Source organism: Dermacentor variabilis, chromosome 7, assembly GCF_050947875.1.
Source record: "Dermacentor variabilis isolate Ectoservices chromosome 7, ASM5094787v1, whole genome shotgun sequence".
NCBI classification, from domain to species: Eukaryota; Metazoa; Arthropoda; class Arachnida; order Ixodida; family Ixodidae; genus Dermacentor; species Dermacentor variabilis.
This window is the reverse complement of record NC_134574.1, coordinates 46,615,890-46,633,416: the sequence shown is the minus strand read 5'-3', so window position 1 is coordinate 46,633,416 and position 17,527 is coordinate 46,615,890. Positions and strand designations below refer to the sequence as shown.

Sequence of the window (17,527 nt, the reverse complement as noted above, 5' to 3'; positions counted from 1 at the left end):
ATCAAGCGCTTGCGCCGAAGTGCTAAGTCCAAACGATTGGCACCGACAACTTGCACTAGACCATCCGAGGATGTTGCCAAGGTCGCATGCGTAAGTGGCCTCGTTCGCACCTGTTGTCCGATATGAAGTCCAGCAGTCAGTGGGAGTTCATGAAGTGCACCTGGAGTCACCAGAGCCCGAGCCTGAAGTGATGGCCTACGCCACCGGGGCATCGCTCTGTCTTATCCCATCAATTTTATGTAGCCTTGTTCGCGCTAGCAATTATGTCACAACAAATGCATCAACATCAAATAGCCCAAATGTTTGCGTTATTTGCTCATAGTTAGGATCCCCCTACACGCCCCTGTCTAGGCGCGGTGATGCCGCAATTCCATTGCCAGCCTCTGCCACCCCATTCTACAGCCCACCCACCGGCGAGCCGGCGCAACGCCCCAAGGAAAACGGACGTTTGACGTGCTTCGGAATTACTGTCCGCTCTGCTACCACTGCAGAGGAACTAGGTACGTGTGCCACAGGTGCCATAACACGATATGGGATACGAAGGTTTGCCTTCAATGGGCCGCGTCCGCAGCTGGGTGAGCGACCACGTGAAATCGCTCACTGCATCGCCACAACGCAGTGGAGGCGCCAACGTCGAGCGGAGGCGCGCCAATTGATGCTCGTTGTCATCACGGCGTTTTCGTCGTATATAAATGCATAAATTGGCTCAGTTGCTAGCGCGACAGGTTGAAAAATTTGGCTTCGCTTTTGGCCGCTTGAAACATTATTGACAGAAGGGCGAGACCAGTTACTGCAGTAAGACAAGGTAGAAGTACTAGCACATTTTAAGACCATATTTTCTTTGGCGATCGCTGTCCACTTTTACCTGGTATTTAAGTCTCACCCACTAGCTTCTGGATTTTCATATTTGCTCGTTCGATCATTCCTCCACTCGCTCGCTAGGTCTTTAGTTCTCATTCATCCTCATTCGTTCGCTCGTTGTATCGCACGTTCGTTTCTTCCTTAGTTCATTGGTGTGGTAATTGTATTTCACTTTGTGGGTGTTGGAGTCTATGTGATGGGACGTTTGAGCGGAAGATGTGTTTTATTAAGTAAATATATTTCTAATGAAAATTGGGCTTCTCGTTAATTCTGATGTTTTAACTCTTTTAGGATCACGTTTCTTGCTGGAGATGTTTACCACCTCTTCGAGCAAGTACACGACGTCACGTTACAGCGTATTCCAAGCCACTGTAGCATAACGGGCAGTGAACATGCCGATTCAGGAGCACGATCTGTACATGAGAAAGGCTTGAAAGACTTCATACCATTCTCAAGAACACACGCAGCAATGAAAATTGGTGTGCTTGCAAATGAAGCCATAAGATCTTTATGGAACACACCAAGCTTTAAGGACACCTGACTGCACCGACTGGACCCGTCCCCTCGACTACGACCCCTATCTGGACTCTTTCAACTCGAGACAACAGTACTTTGCGACTGCGGCTTGGTGTTGATTTCGCAAGATCTTTTGCTTTCCGGGTCGGTATGGACGACGGCGTGGCTTGCAATCACTGCGGCGGCAGCGACACTATAGAACACGTACTTTGCCCCGGCTGTGGCTAGTGGGCATGTTGTCATGCCTTGACGACAGGCCACTTTCAGAACAGACAGTCTTGGCACGCCGACATCAACTGCAGCTGCACCGAAAGTCGGTCAAGGCACTTTGGCCTTCCTGCGGGGCAGTGGCCTATCAGAAATACTGATAGGCCACTGACACGTAAAATCCTGTCCTCTTTTTTTCTCGCGCCTTTCTTATTGTGCGCGCTCTTACTTGCATCTTAGTTTCCCTTTCCCTTCCCCTAGTGCAGTGTAGCAAACCGGAGGCTTTAACTCTGGTTAACCTCCCTGCCTTTCTTTCATTCGCATCTCTCTCTCTCTCTTCTCACTAAATCTACAGTATTCGGGTTTTATATTATTTTTTCACATTTCCATAAGTTTCGATGACGTTTTACGTTTAAGGACCTCAAGGTAGAGTAGATACTCATGATCTGCTAACATCCAAAACAAATAGCGATAAATTTTGTTGAAGGCGCTTTTTTTGTTCCCTAAATTTCTTTTTTGTTTTCGGTGTCTTAGCACACAATGGGTAACGCGGCCTTCGTTCGGCGGTTCCATCACCATTTAATATATTCATTCCAGGCACTGTATGTACAATGTAAACCACAGGAATAATAATAATAATAATAATAATAATAATAATAATAATAATAATAATAATAATAAATATTATAGATTACTTCTTGCGCATGTATTGTAGCACGATACATGATCTTTGGCATTCGTTTTTTTTTTTCATTGAACTAAGCCACTCTGCATAATTTGTTCGACTTCATTTGCGGTAGGTAACAAAAAACCACTGAGTCACAATGCGAAATTCAATAGCTATTGCACTTGCTATTGCTTCGGACGCTGTCAATCACTAGAGCAACTGCCTATTCCGCAGAATATCGGCAAGTTCTTAAACTATGCGATCCAGTGTCTGAGTATGCTCTGCGTCATCATTTTACCAAGTGATGGGACATGTTTCACAACGTATTTGTCTTTCATGCCATCAACACTTCATTCCGTAGATTTTAAATGTTCGTTTCTCTCCATCGTTAAAATTTATATGTACTAGCATTTACGTGATGAAACGTACCATGACGCTTGTCATGGCACTAACACATTTTAGAACTTGAAAGAAGATGGCCTTGATGCTAGAGCATATGTAAGATGGATGATGTGCCCAACTGTGTGAGTCATGGCAGTGGGAGATTGATTCGTAGATGAATAATTGCACAGATTAGACCCTGACATGTTGTTTTTTAATATATAGTCTGATTATAAGCCTTAAAGGTGCGAAAAGATTCAGTATGCTCAAACTAAACTGTGTGACACCTTCAGCTTGGTACCCTGTTTCTTAAAACATCAGGAGGTGGCGAAATTTGTGATAATGCCTTAAGATCATATATTCTACACTTATACTTGTTCCCATGCAACGTGCAGTTGACTTTCTTTCGAAATGCAGTGCTATCCCCCATGAAAGGGGTTACCACATGTGTGGTATCTTCCTAGAGTTGTAAATTCGTGTCGCAGGAGTTTGAGAAAGTTGTCTTCAAATATTATGTATAATTCACTGTCCGCCACTAACTGAGATGGTGGGCACGGTTGAAGGTTACTTTTGATTTAGGAAAAATTAGCAGGTAAAAACCAAACAGAACTTAACATGCTACTCACCCAATGCAGATGAACGGGTAAGCTGATCCAACCCAGCTTTGCTAATAGCATACGCTGCAGTGTTTCTCGCCTGTACGGAGGAAAAAAATAAGTGCAACGTATGTTTAAATATGTCAAAGAATTTTTTGGTGAAAAGAAGCTCCACAGGGTTGCGTACAATTATAAAATAGAAAAATCAGCCGTTGAAATAAATGCAAATATTACACCAAACTCCGAGCAGCTGAGACTTCCATACGTTATTAAGCATCAAATGTTTTTAGCTCCGTAATCGGCGATCTTCAGATGACCTTCAGCCAAAAGCCAGAGCCGTTATCTGGACAGTCAAGCGAGAACGCCCTGGCAAGTTTTTACAACGAAGCGTGATCACCTGGTCAAGAAGCCAAAACATAACGAAAACGCTGTCTTTGGTCCCCCAGACGTTGTACAGGAACGCATTACACACGCTACTTTCGGCTCCCGTACGTTAAAAATACAATGCTTCAGACTTCTTCATAATGTTAGTTTACAATATCACTAAAACTGTAACTTCTAGTACGCTGAAGCTTTATTTGTCATATTGAATAGCGACGTTGAAAAGGCATATACAAGACACCATGCACATCATTCTCCCGCTGCGGGGGTTTAGCATCTCCTTGAGAGATGGAGCCACGCAGCTTCAGGCCCTTCTACCCGCTACGGTGGCTAAGCGCTTATGGTATTGCGCTGTTAAGCACGAGGTCGCGCGATCAAATGCCGGCTGCGACGGCACGCATCTTAATGGAGAAGAAATTCAAAAGCGCCCGTGTCTGGAGGATTGGGGCCACGTTACAGGTACCCTGGTGGTCAAAAGTAAACCGGAGTCCACCACCACGTGCCCCATAATCAAATCATGGTTTTGGCACCCCAAACCGCAAATTGAATTCATTATTCTTATAGCTGGGTAATGCACTTGGTCTCCCTAGTGCATATGGCTGCCCGTCGCGCAGCCTTCAGCTGATTTTCTTCTTCTAATTAGGCACCGGCTGTGTGGTGTGGTGGGGTGTGCCCTTGTGAACATGCAATACACCCATGTTAAAATTGGGTATAGCATTACACTGAATAATTAATTATAGGGTCTTACGTGCCAAAACCGCTTTATGATTATGAGGCATGTTGTAGTGGAGGATTCGGGAAATTTCGACCACGTGGGGTTCTTTAACGCGCACCTAAATCTCAGTACACGGGTGTTTTCGCATTTCGCCCCCCTCGAAATGCGTCCGCCGTGGCCGGGATTCGATCATAGTGAACCAATCTGTTTTGTCCGTAGCCATTTCATGCTAACGTATATTCTCAATTAAGGGATAGCCAGCAGTTTTCATATGGAGAAATATAATCGATCTATTCACAAATGACAAGAACTTTACTGATGTGACCTGAGGAACATGACTGGGGGACCTGAAGGTTACCAATCTATTTGGTGGCCCCGCCCATGACGAACCCAGGAGATGGTGACCCTCTGCGACGTCGCGGGCCCCCTGTCCGGTCTGTAGTTGGTGCGTGAATTCCAAGCTCTTCAGCAAAGCGTCCAAGTTGGACTTGTATTGAAGTTCGGAGCCCGTACGGGCAGTCAGAGCATGTGGTCGAAAGAGCAGCACGCGTGACCGCATTTGGAGCACGACTGCGGGAAGTTCGAGTCTATTCAACTTAGCCCTCTAGGAGTGAGATGCGATCTCGTCTGTGAGAGCCTGAAAGTAGCAGCATGAGCCCTGTTCATCTTCGGCCTTGGGGCAGGCAACTTCCTCCTTCGGTGTCTTTAATGCGACGTAAACTCATGATAAGTGGTAAGAGGATCTTAGAAGGAACAATCCTGTGGGAGAGCCGGACCGTTAGCTCAGTCGCAGTTCGTGAGTTCACGCACCAGGAAGTTGGCCCGTTTGTTACGGTTGCAACCCGCTTGTTTGGTTGTATCGTTTGCGCGGGCCGGGAATCACGCTATGCGATTACTGCCAGTTTCTTCGCCCGTAGTACTACGAAAGGATATCTTGACAATGCCGGCTACGTGTTTAGAAACTGCAGTGGACTAGAAACCCTTGGCGTCATGCGCGAGTCGGAGAAAATTGTCGTAGGATCTATTGCAGCTTGAATAGCCAAGGCTAATGCGGTTTCCTCCGCCTCGTTTGAGTGTTTTTCGTGTGGATTGGCGCGGCGCTGGTCAGTGCTTGGCGCACGTCAACGGCCGATATGGCAAACCTGTCTTGGCGGCCGTATTCGGCGGCGTTGACGAAGAATGTATCTGCCCCGTAGGAATCGATTCGTTGAAGAATGGTGGTAGCCCTTGCTCTTCTGCTAGCTTCGTTAAATATCGGGTGGATGTTCCTCAGTACGGACTATATCTTTATGCCCTTCCGGGCTAATTTAGACAGGGGGTATCTGTCGAGCATTGCCTGTATAGGGAGTATACCGGCTTCATCAAGAGTCCTAATGCGGGGCTAAGTTAACGAAAGCCTGGAAATCTGTGCAGTAAACTGTGGTTCGAATAATTCGTCTGTGGAGTTGTGAGTTCCGAGTTCGAGTACATTTACCGGGCATGCGGACTGCATTTTTTTGACGCCGGACATTATGAGCGTGTCGAGTTCGTTCTTTTCGACTTTGCTCCACTTGAGGAACGGTGCACTGTATGTAATATGACTGATGAAAAAACTTGGAAGAGCCTGAGTAGGTTGTACTCCTCGAGTCCTCTTCCTTTTGCTTGTGATTCTAGTGATGAGTCTCAGTATATTGTTCACCTGCGCGCCTAGCTTGTTTAGAGCTTCTACATTGCAGCCTTTGGCGTCGATCAAGAGTCCTAAAGTTTCGATGGAGCTCCCCATCGGAATTGGGCGCCTTTGTGGTTTCTTAATTCCGACTGGCGGCGTTTCAAGAGGCTAGATGTTTTTAACGCTCCGCTTAGACTGTCTGTAGAGCAGGAGTTCGGATTTGGCCCTTGAAAGCTTTAGACCTATGCACGTAAGAAATTCCTCCATTACGTCTATGGCTGCCTGGCCGGATCACTCTAGATCGACCAAAGGTCTGCCCAGGGACCAGATTATGATGTCTTCTGCATAGATTACATCGCCTATTTTTGGCAGTTCGGCCAGCCTATCGGAGAGTTTATACGGGCCGATATTGAAAAGTAGCGGTGATCGGACCGTGTGCTGACGGTTTCCGCAGTTGCCAAGTTCGTAAGGACCACCCGAGATTTTTCCCAATCGAAGGTGAGCTTTTCTTTCCTATAGGAATGAGAAAGTTAAATAAAGATTTCTGCCCTAGGTAGAGAGAGGAAATTTCGTTCAAGATATGCTCGTGAGCTACCTTATCAAAGGCTGCAGCGAGGTCGAGTCCAATGATTCCGTGGACGTCCCGCGTCGAGTTCTCGAATATGGATCTTTTCAGGAGGAGCGTTGCATTCGGCTTGAAGAGTTCCTTTCGAAAAGTTATTAGATTATGCCTAAATACTTTCTGGTTTTCAATGTGTTTGACGATTTTATTTTGTACCGCATGTTTGGCCACTTTGAGATGCATGATGTTAGGGAGGTGGGACGCAGGTTACTTATGTGTGGTGGTTTTCCAGGTTTGGGGTTTAGCACTACCTTGGTGGTGTGCCATTCCGATGGGACCTGCCCCGAGCTCCACACCTCGTTTATCTCTGCAGTTAGGATCTCGATGGCCTTGTCGTCCAGGTTCCGGAGGAGATTGTCGGAGACACCGCCGGACCCGGAGGTCGATCTTCCATTTAGGTTGAAGAGCACGTGTCTGGTTTCTGAAATTGTAAAAGGTTCGTCTAATTCTGGCCTGTCTAGCCCCGTGTATGCCGATCTCGCGTTTCCGCCTTCCAAATCTGCCTCCTTGAAGGGTGGGTAGATTCGTGCCAGGTCGTTGACAATTACTTCGTTTGTGAGACCCGAGCTGACCTGCTTATGCGTGAGCCTATCGATGGCGAGATTTAACGCACTCCTGGACTGTTTGTCGTTGAGGAGGCTTTTAGGCAGATTCCACATGCTAGCTGTTCTCATGAGAGCGTCGGTTTCGTCGCAGGAAGAGTGGTCAGTAATGCCTTTCTATTTTCTTGTTTACAGACGTTAGTTTTGCTCGTAGTCGGCTATTTAATTTCTGCGTTTTTCACCTTTACGTGAGAGCTTGCTTATCCTGCCGAAGATACGCTAACCACGAGTTCATTTCGGGGACTTGGAGTTGTGCGGTAATTTCTTTGCTCGCGTTTTTGACGGCCTGTTTAGGATAGGAAATTAGATCTTTGAAGGATTCGCTTGAGGGGGCCATTTAACCTGAAATATTCCGGAATTTATATTTGACCTTGCACCGCCATATTGAGAACGTAGTGGTCACTACCCAAGTTATCCTGGAGGTTATCCCACCTGCCCTCAATATTTCGGAAGAATGCGAGGTCTTGTGTGTCGACTGACCAAATTACCCCTTGTGAAGGGAAACCTAGGATCCCTAAGAAGCATTAGCTTAGAATCGGCTGCACATCCGAGTAGCTTCGTGGCTTTCTTGCTGTTAAAGCCATATCGCATATCGCTACGGGGCGCTGAAGTCCGCGGGAATTAAAAGGGGCAAGTTTCTGGCTACCCTGATTGCAGAATAGAATAGTGCGATAAAGACTGTTCCTATCCGCAGGCGAACTGTAGAGGTTAAGAACAAAGGCATTTGCACTGCTCTGTGAATTTGGCTATGTGACACTACACGACTTACCAGCTGCGTATGGCGATCTTAAGTGTATCAGGGACTTCAAGCTACTACAGCAATTGTCTGCTAAAGGGAAACTTTGTTTGATGCTATGGTGACCATCAAACATCCAGTTCCATATGCTCTGGTGCAACAGATAAGCGAAAAGCGACCCACTCACTCATCAGCGTCAAGGCATTGTATGTGTAGAAATTGTAGCAGTGATCATCGAATGCTCGAATTTGAGCAGCAAGCGTTAGCTAGGGAACTTGAAGCTAAATACATGACAACGACGAAGTCATTTTTCTCGGTAAGTGCACCTGTTATAATGGCGTTTGTTACATTTAAAATAAGTCTCATTAAAGGCCCTGTAGAAAGGAGGTTCTAAAATTATTTTATTAATGTTTGTTTTTAAAATTTCAATACCGATGTTTTAAGTATAATACACATCACACATGATTAAAGTAACATTGAAATTTTTAAGGGGTACCCATGAATGTCTCTAATTCCAGCAAAAGTGGTGTAATATGCGCCGTTGGGACTTAGAACTTTAATTTTTGAGTAGTATTTTCCCGAAGTTTTTGTGGATATTGTGGTAATTTCACGTAGACAGCACATTCATACGTCAAATTCTTCACTCAGTGTGGTCTAACCGACGTTGTTTACAAAAATTCTGTATTTCTTTTTTTTTGTGGTAAAGTTAGGAATTGGTAAGTGAATGCGTTCATTTTTGAAGCCAAATTAGAGTCCAATTTAGCGGACACTTCACGATACTTAAGAAAGCCGCGCCCTGGACTTGTTGCAAATTTCTCTTTTTTTTTTTGCAAATGCAACAAATTTCCACGAAATCGGTAGAGTGCTTGTCTTCCGGTAGAGTGGTTGTCATTTTACTTGGACTTGAATATGTGGTATCGGAGTCGCGCCGACATTGTTCGTCCTCGTGCGGAACAGCTATCAAAGTCTAGGCCAACATCGCGTGCGTTTGCGTTTCCGGGTAGACAATTCTGTAAGAGACGTCAATCAGCTTTATTGCCACCTAGGTATACTGGCGACGTATAGGGTAGACGAGGAAGCACTTAATAAACAAAGGATATTTTTGGCTGTTGAAACTAAATAGAATTTAATTGAATTCTATGATTTTAATGGAAGGACCCGCGATTTCATTACGAAACACGCCGCAGTTTAATCAATTTAAACTTCGGGGGTCTTTAACGTGCCCCCAAATCACGGGACTCGTGCATTTTAGCATTTTGCCCACATCGAATTGCGGCCGCGGCAGCTAGGTTTTGATTCTGCGACCTCGTGCATAGCAGCCCAATACCATAGCCGCTAAGCATGCGCGGTCGGCTGGACTGGAGATAAAGGGAGATAAACGCTTAGAACCACTGGAAGCACAGTTCTCAATAGTTACTGACTTTCACTGCAGGTACTTTTTAAAAACACTTCAAGAAAAAGTTGGGCTGCGAGTGCTTGCATCTACAAAATTGGAATGCCCACCGGAGAGCATTCATGTTGAAGGAGGCACAAGAAGAGTACATTGTTTCTCTTTTTCCTGTTTGCTGCCTTATTTTTTTGCGCTATATATAGTGTGAGAAACTTCGGCGGCAGAACATCAGGTTGACACTTTATTCTCGCGCATTCTTTATAACTGTACGATCATAAGCTATGCAGAAATACAAACGCCAACTGCTGGACATGCACCGAGCGAGACGCCTACACCCCATTGCGACGAGGACGAAGGCCATGCATAATGCTTGCTGCCAGAAGAGCGGTGAAGAAAGGTGTAAAATAAAGAAATACGACAGATATAAATCTAAATTTAAGGATTCATTGCCTTCTTTTTTAAGGCGGCCGGTTTAAAAGCAAATTATTATTTCGAATGTAGGCCTACATTGTGATGGAGGTCCCAGAATAGTCTGTAATAATTGTTATCTTGATTTCTCTTATGAATTCACCATGGTGGTCACATAACATGGCTGCACTTCTGAGGGAGGCAGCGGTGGAATTACCCGCTATATAGCAAACTACACCACACCTGATACAGATTTTCCACTGTGGTGCAGTTGGGAAATAAATCCCACTAACAGGTGGAAGCAACTGGGCCGGCTACTCGAGCCCTTATTCTGCTCAAGGAATATTCTTTCATCCTCATTAAATTACAGGAAACTAATACTGCGTGTGGGTGCGACCATGTGCGGCACGTCGGAGTAAACTTATGTGGGTTGTGAAAGGTTGACTTAGTGGCTGTGCCTCCTGACTGTCCGCTAACCTGCTGGTCTTCGCCATGCAGGTGTTTACCGAGGCAATCATCCTAATCCTTCTCCATGCTCCGGCCGTTACCGCTCCTTCGTGCATGCCAGATACGTGCGCATCATGGCCCCACGCAAACGATGACCCCGTGGCGATCACGACACATCTTCGCGCAACTACTACCAACACCACAAATAAGCAAGCGGTATTGTCGCCGCTGTTCCTGGTCCTCGGTCAAGCCAATCAAGCACCATCGTCATTGATAGCCGCCTTCACGGCAGGTACAAATCAACCGCATCTCTGCAACTCGTTTCGTGGTCTCAGTGGTTGTGCCTCTAGAAGGCAGACTAACCCAATGCTGCTCGCCATGCAGGTTGGTCCGCCACGAAGCTTATTTGCTAAAAGAGCGAGGAATTAGCTTTTGGTACAGCTGCTGAGCCCGCCGTGTTCGTTTTATATGACGTGCGAGTGCTTTGCTGTTGTGCGTTTCCTGCTGCTGTAATCAGGCTATATTGAACTGAATCGTGGACCCTATACAGCAGCAGTCTTAGAGGAGCTAAAGACACTATATTCTTTGCGCTCCAAAACTTCTCTCGCAAGTACGGTACATTAAACATAATCTCATTGCAAGTAATAACGCCCTGATCGAACTCAGTAAACGTCTAACAAGCGCTGAAACAAACTGCCAGTAAATAGAGCCCTTTAAGCAGCAACTCGGAACCTTGCAAACCTACACCGCTTAGACGGTCCATCGAGTTTGTAACCTTGAAACTGGCCTTGATAATGCCTATAACGCTCTCGGCGCAATAACGTGATCATTTATGGCATTGCGGATACTGACACCTCTCAATCATTTGCTCAGTCAGAAGAAATGGTCATTCGGCTGTGTTCTGACCGTATAAATATTTCCCTAGAGCAAAGAGAAATCGAGTGAGCGCATCGTCTAGGTCGATACATTCGTGGTCGTAACCGGCCCATCATTGTCCAACTTTCCTTCTTTAAAACAAAAGAAGCCACCTTGTCGAATGGCCGCAAGCTTAAAAACACTACGTACAGCATCGGGGAAGATTTTTTCTAAGATGGTACAGAATGCGTGAAAATATCTAGTCGCTTTTGCAAGAAACCAATCAGTTCCGTTTCCTCTCCGCTTCAAAACATTATTCATAGATTCAAAGCGCTACATTTTCTATGAGCCATCCCAATCCGCCCAACAACTTTAGCAACGGCATTGTCACCAGCGTTCGTCTCGACGTACTCTACCTGCCCACCGAGAATCTTTTTCAATCTCTGTTATTTTTATTATTATAAGAAGCTTTCTTTTAAAAAATAACAAGTACCAGACCTAGTATCATCGTCTGGCCGTTTTCTACTTTTACTAACTGAAACATGGCTTAAAATTTATGTACCTGAGAGTGGAGGTCTGAATGAACTACCGAATTCCGATTTTCTTTTTCGCAAAGATATGCAGGGTATTTGATGCGTCCGCGTTCTTACCTAAGTAAAAAAAGAACATATAATGTGCTCCGCACTCCACGTTGCCACTGACCTAGAAATTATATGGCTTATCGTATGTGCTAATCCGCAGCTACTACATCTTGCTGTCTGTTATCGTTCCCCCAACAGTAATCATGAGTTCGCCTGCGATCTGAATAACACCTTGAAGCATTTAACAAAAGATTTCCGAATCCTTGCATCTTGCTTTTTGGGGATTTCAGTTCCCACATGTCTATTGCTCAAAACATTCCAGCACAGTTACCAGCATGACAGGAGCTAGAGAATTCTTAGACATTTGCTCTAATTTTAACCTCTCCAATAAGACAACAGAGGCAACGCGTGCAACTCGTGGCACTGCTAACATCCTAAACCTCATACTAACCACTCATCCTGTAAGCATGTCCTCCATTAGCTACCTACATGAAATAAGTGATCACAAAGAAGTGCGTGTTCTTTTCTCTTTTTTACATTTAGTATGTCATTCGGATCAGACAACAACCCGCAAGTACAAAAAACGTAATCAGACCACGACAGACAACGGACTAGTCCTTTTCTATCAATCATTTGAATTAGGTTTTGAAAATAGCTCGATAAAAGAAAACTAGTTGCCCTAGCAAAAAAGAAGGCCAACCTCCTCGCGTAGTTTATACCAACTATATTACTTCGCTCTAATCGGGACAGACCATGGCTCATGAACACACTAAAGAAAACTGGAAAACAAAAGGACACGTCGATTTCGCTCCCCTAAACTAAGGCGAAACCCTAGCTCCTGCGAAAAATACTATCTGAACGCGCCTACTTCATAGCTATCCGGCAACCGAAGCACTTATTTTTTTTTCATTCAGACCTACACTGCATGCTCAGCAGTAATGCAAAAAAAATAAAAATTGGCAGGTATCAATCCCCAGTCATCCCCTCGTGTCAGAATTTTGGAAGACAGTGAAGTTTTACCTGATCTTAACTGTGCCAGACTATTTAATAATGCATTTTCATCTGTTTTCACTACCAAGCCACACGTGCCTCTTCCTGCTTTTCCTGTTGCGGCCATGTCTCCAATGCCGGATGTTATTTTTTCACCAGATGGAATATCCGCAATCATTGATAATCATAAATTATCATCAGCCAGTGTTGACAATATCACCTGAAATGTTCTAAAAAACACGAAGTGCATCTTTGCCATGTGTCTAACCCTGCTGTATTGCAATTACTATCATCACACACGCTCCCAAATGACTGTGAAAAGAGCAAGGCCGCTCCAGTCCACAAATCACGTAACCATATTTCACCCTTAAATTATAGTCCCATATCCATAACTAGTGTCTCTTGCAAAATACCGGAACACGTCATATACTCACGCGTAATGGATTTCTTAGAGTGTAATAAATTTTCCCTCCGTCGCAGCATGGCTTCCGTAAAGGTCTGCCACGTGCCAATAAATTAGCTACCTTTCTTCATCCCCTACAAGCAAATTTCGAAAATAACAATGTGACCGATATCATTTTTCTTGACTTTGCAAAGGCGTTTGATAAAGTCGCTCATCAACGCGTATCATTAAAACTTCCTCAATTGAACTTCCACTACAATGTCCTAACACGGATAAAAGAATTTCTTAATAAGTGATCTCAGTCCGTCAGTGTTAACAGAACTGCCTCAGAATCTCTTCCCGTAGCATCAGGCGTCCCCAAAGGTTCAGTTTTAAGTCCTCTCCGGTTTCTAATATACATTAACGATCTTTCATGGCATGCTTCCTTTCAGATTCGCATGTTTGCTGATGATTGCGTTGTCTATCGAAGTACCACCTACAGTAATGACTGCATTTATCTCCAAAATGATCGGAATAACAATACACGCTGGCGTGATAACTGGGTAATGGTCCTAAACACTAATAACTGTAAATCTATATCAATTTCCCGCATGCGTAATCGGCATTACTTTCTCTAGAGAATTGTAGGCATCCCAATCGACACTGTGAACTCAACTAAGTGCCTAGGTATTACGAACACGCATGATTTAAACTTGTGCTCGCATGTAACTAACATCATATCATCTGCTAACAAAACCTTGGGATTTCTAAAACGCAACCTCCGCAGTGGTCCTCAACAGGTAAAATTCCTAGCATATAAAACACTGCTTACACCAAAAATTGAACACGCATCACGCATATGGCAGCCTCGCCAGATTTACCTCAGAAACGAATTAGAATCCGTATAGAACTGCACCGTAAGGTACACTCGCTCGTCATACACATATGATATCAGCGCATCACCATTAAAAGTTGAGCGTGGTTTGGACACACAATCCCACCGCAGCCGTATCGCGAGCTTATCATTATTCCATAAATTCTACACTGGTTCGCTTCGCCACGCACCTATCATTTTACCACCTTCATGCATATCGGCGCGTGAACGCCACCCACAACATGTTGCTCGCCCGAGTACGCCGCACTGTCACCTGCTCGTTATAAATTTTTCATCGCACAGCTAAAGACTGGAACGGCCTCCCTCACCACGTCGCCGCCATCACCACCTCATCTGCCTTCGTGGAAGAAGTAACAAGGGCTCTTTCTATAAAATAGCATGGTGGGCAAACCTCATGTATTATTTTCATACACCCACCCCTTATGTTATACCCCGCAAGCAGTCTTTATGGTAATAAACAGAAATGAAATGAAATAATTGATTATGGAACCAAAGGTGGGCGGTAGTAGATATGCGGGTTCGTCGCAGATGCGTGCGCTTTCCTTTCTACTGTGGCAATAAAATGGTCAATGCTCAGTCCTTGTACCCAACGTAAACCAGTAGTGAAATGGAACGTCAATTGTATTTATCATCTCACAAATTAATCTAGCTTCGCTAATTTCACCAGCTTCAGCAGTTTAATGGTACTCAAGGACATGTGTACACGTGTACTTTCTTCCCCAGTTCCACATACCCATTGTGCGGATTGGCTTAGCAGGGGCCCTGACACAGTTGTCGCACTAAATGGCTAAATCAAAGAAACTGAAGATCTGAATTTCGAGCGGTAATCCATTAATACTGAGCTAAACAAGACATGTACACGTTCATTACAACAATAACTTTTTTTTTTTGCAATGAACTGAGGCGCGCTTACAGGTACTGCTTTGTTGTTCAGTGCATCGGCGTTATACAAGACCGTGTCGGGACTTCCACTAGGTGCAGCTTTACCACTTGTACCACTATTACCCTATTTATATACACTACGGGACTGAGGCCTGCTCCAGTGATTTCCAATTTCGCCTTTCCTGCGCCTGCAGATCCTACTTTATTCCGGTGAATTTCCTCATTGAATTACAACTCGTAACTGCGCCGTCATGAACTGTGCTTCGCTTCTCCTAGCACCCAATCAATACACATTACCGACTACCACTTACCACTTCGCGTTACTAAGCTTCAACAGCACATTTTTTCCCTTCTAAATAGAAGGCTGGTGGACAAGCAATTCAAGACTACGGCATCGATTATAGGAACACTAGAGGGAAAATGTTGGTAGAAATAACGGAAAGGAAGAAACTCCGAATAATGAATATATTCTTCATGAAGCGTTGCAGCAGGAAAGGAACCTGGAAAAGCCATGCTGCGGAAGCAAACAAATGGAAAAGGCTTCACACTTTTTGGCAATGCCAGTAAAGTGCAGCATACTTCATTAAAACTTCTTTCTGGGCGAGTTGGTGCTTATTGATTTGAAAATTATAACAGTGCTCTGTTTCTTTCCTATCAATAAATTCTTTTCATTCATAATAGTGCTAACACATACATCCACAAAGGAACCACGACGAGACACAAGTGCTGTTCCAGTGGTCTTCAATTTCCCCTTTCCTGCGCCACCGGATCCTATTTTATTGCAGTGAATTTCCTATTTCACTGCAACTCGTAACTGCGCTAACACGCTTGTGACTCGTCCTTGCTGCTTTGTGGATGCATGGGTTAGTGCTGCTATAATTTTCAAATCAGTGCAGGATTTAGAAGTGTTTGGCAGAGTAAAGTGCATTGATAATAAGTTTGTAAGGTCTAGGATTTACCTCTATATGAAGAGAGAAAGTATAAAATTAGTCAAGAAGGAACAGGCCAACCTAGGCGCATTAGGCCCAGAAGCACACTAATTCAAACTGGGGGTTTCAAACAAATGTGTAGCTTTAGAACAGAGAGATAAAGAGGAAATAGGAAAAATATATGAAAATGTAAGTAGGCTGGATTCAGAAGCACCTATGGAAGTGGGAGGCAAGGCACCAAGGCAGGTAGTAAGCGCTCCCAAGCAACAAAGGACCTAATAAAGAAACGAAAAAGAATGAAAGTGTCCAACTCAAGAGATCGGATAAAATACGAGGAACTGTCAACGCTTATCGACAAGCTGAAAGTAAGGGATATTCGAAATTATAAGGCGAGAAAGGCTGCCGAAGCATTCACGAAATGGACACTGCATGAAATCAGTGACCAGAAATCTTGGCAAAGGACAAGCCAACATGTATGTATATTTCTAGACTGGCCTGTCCAGAGAAGCTACGCTACCTACATTCTAAATAGCAATGAGCAGAGTGCAGGGGATCTTTCTATTACTAGCGATTAGTTTAGATGGGCCTTACAAGACATGAAGCGGGGGAAAATGGCAGGAGAAGCTGAAATAACAGTTGATTTAATCAAAGGTGGAGGTAATATCACTCCTCAAGGGTTCCAGTCAATTTAAAATATGGCAACATTATACTAATCCACGAAAAGTAAGATGTTAAAGAATTCAAAAATCGTAGGCCTATTAGCTTAAGTATTGTACAAAATGCTCGGCAAGATTACTTCCAATAGAATAATAACAACAAGTGACCTCTGTGAACCAAAAGAACAGACTAGCTTCAGGAAGGACTGCATCACTCTACACTGCATCACATTCATATCATTAATTAGATAGTTGCGAAATTTGCAGAGTACAATCAACTTCTCTATATAGCTTCCATACATTATGAAAAAGCGTTTGATTCTGTAGAGATACCAGCAGTCATAGAGCCATTGCATAATCAAGAAGTAAAGGAGGAACACGTGAATGTATTGGAAAACTACTACAAACCTTCAACAGATTCCTTGGTTCTCCACAAGAAATGCAGAAATATACGTATAAAAATAGGTTAGACATGGAGACGCAATATGTCCCATGTTATTCACTGTATGCTTGGAAGAAGAATTCAAACCTATTAAATTCGAAATTTTAGGATTGAGCATCAACAGTGAATATCTCAGCAACCTTCAGTTTGCATATGACATTATCTTCTCAAGCAACACTGGGGACAAATTGAAGCAAGTGAGTGAGGACCTTTGCACGGAAAATGTAAGGGTGGGGTTGAAAATTCATATACAGAAGACAAATGTAGTGCTGAATAGCTTGGCAACGGAACAAGAGTTGGAGGATTGCCAATTAGCCTCTAGAGTATGTGAAGGAGTATGGTTACCAAGGTCAATTACTCACAGAGGACCCTAATCAAGGGAAAGAAATTTACAGAAGAATAAGAATGGTTTGGAATGCATATAGCAGACATTGTCAGTTCAGGAATGGAAGCTTACCACTATCAGTGAAAAGCAAGATTTACAATCAATGCATTCTACCTGTGCTAACATATTGTACAGAAACTTGGAGACTGACAGAGGAGCCTGAGAACAAGTTAAGGGCCGCGCAAACACCAATGGAACGAAGAAAGTTATGCATAACGTTAAGAAACAGGCAGAGGGCGGTGTGTGTGAGAGAGGAAATGGAGTTGCCGATACTCTAATTAACATTAGGAGAAAAAAATGGCTGCTGGGAAGCCATGTATTGCCTAGAATTGACAACAGGTAGAACATTACTG

General features: G+C 44.1%; 1 protein-coding gene across 1 annotated transcript in view; it reads right to left on the bottom strand.

Moving 5' to 3' along the window:
* Positions 1-4,928: 4,928 nt before the first annotated feature.
* LOC142588614 (putative oxidoreductase SERP2049) overlaps positions 4,929-17,527 on the bottom strand; it is a 68,923-nt gene continuing 56,324 nt past the window's right edge. Inside the window, exons 6-7 of the mRNA XM_075700449.1 lie at positions 6,846-7,015; positions 4,929-5,027 (exon numbers count right to left, since the gene is read on the bottom strand). Of these exons, the coding sequence (XP_075556564.1) occupies positions 4,929-5,027; positions 6,846-7,015 (269 nt within the window). The remainder of the gene's footprint in view (positions 5,028-6,845; positions 7,016-17,527) is intronic.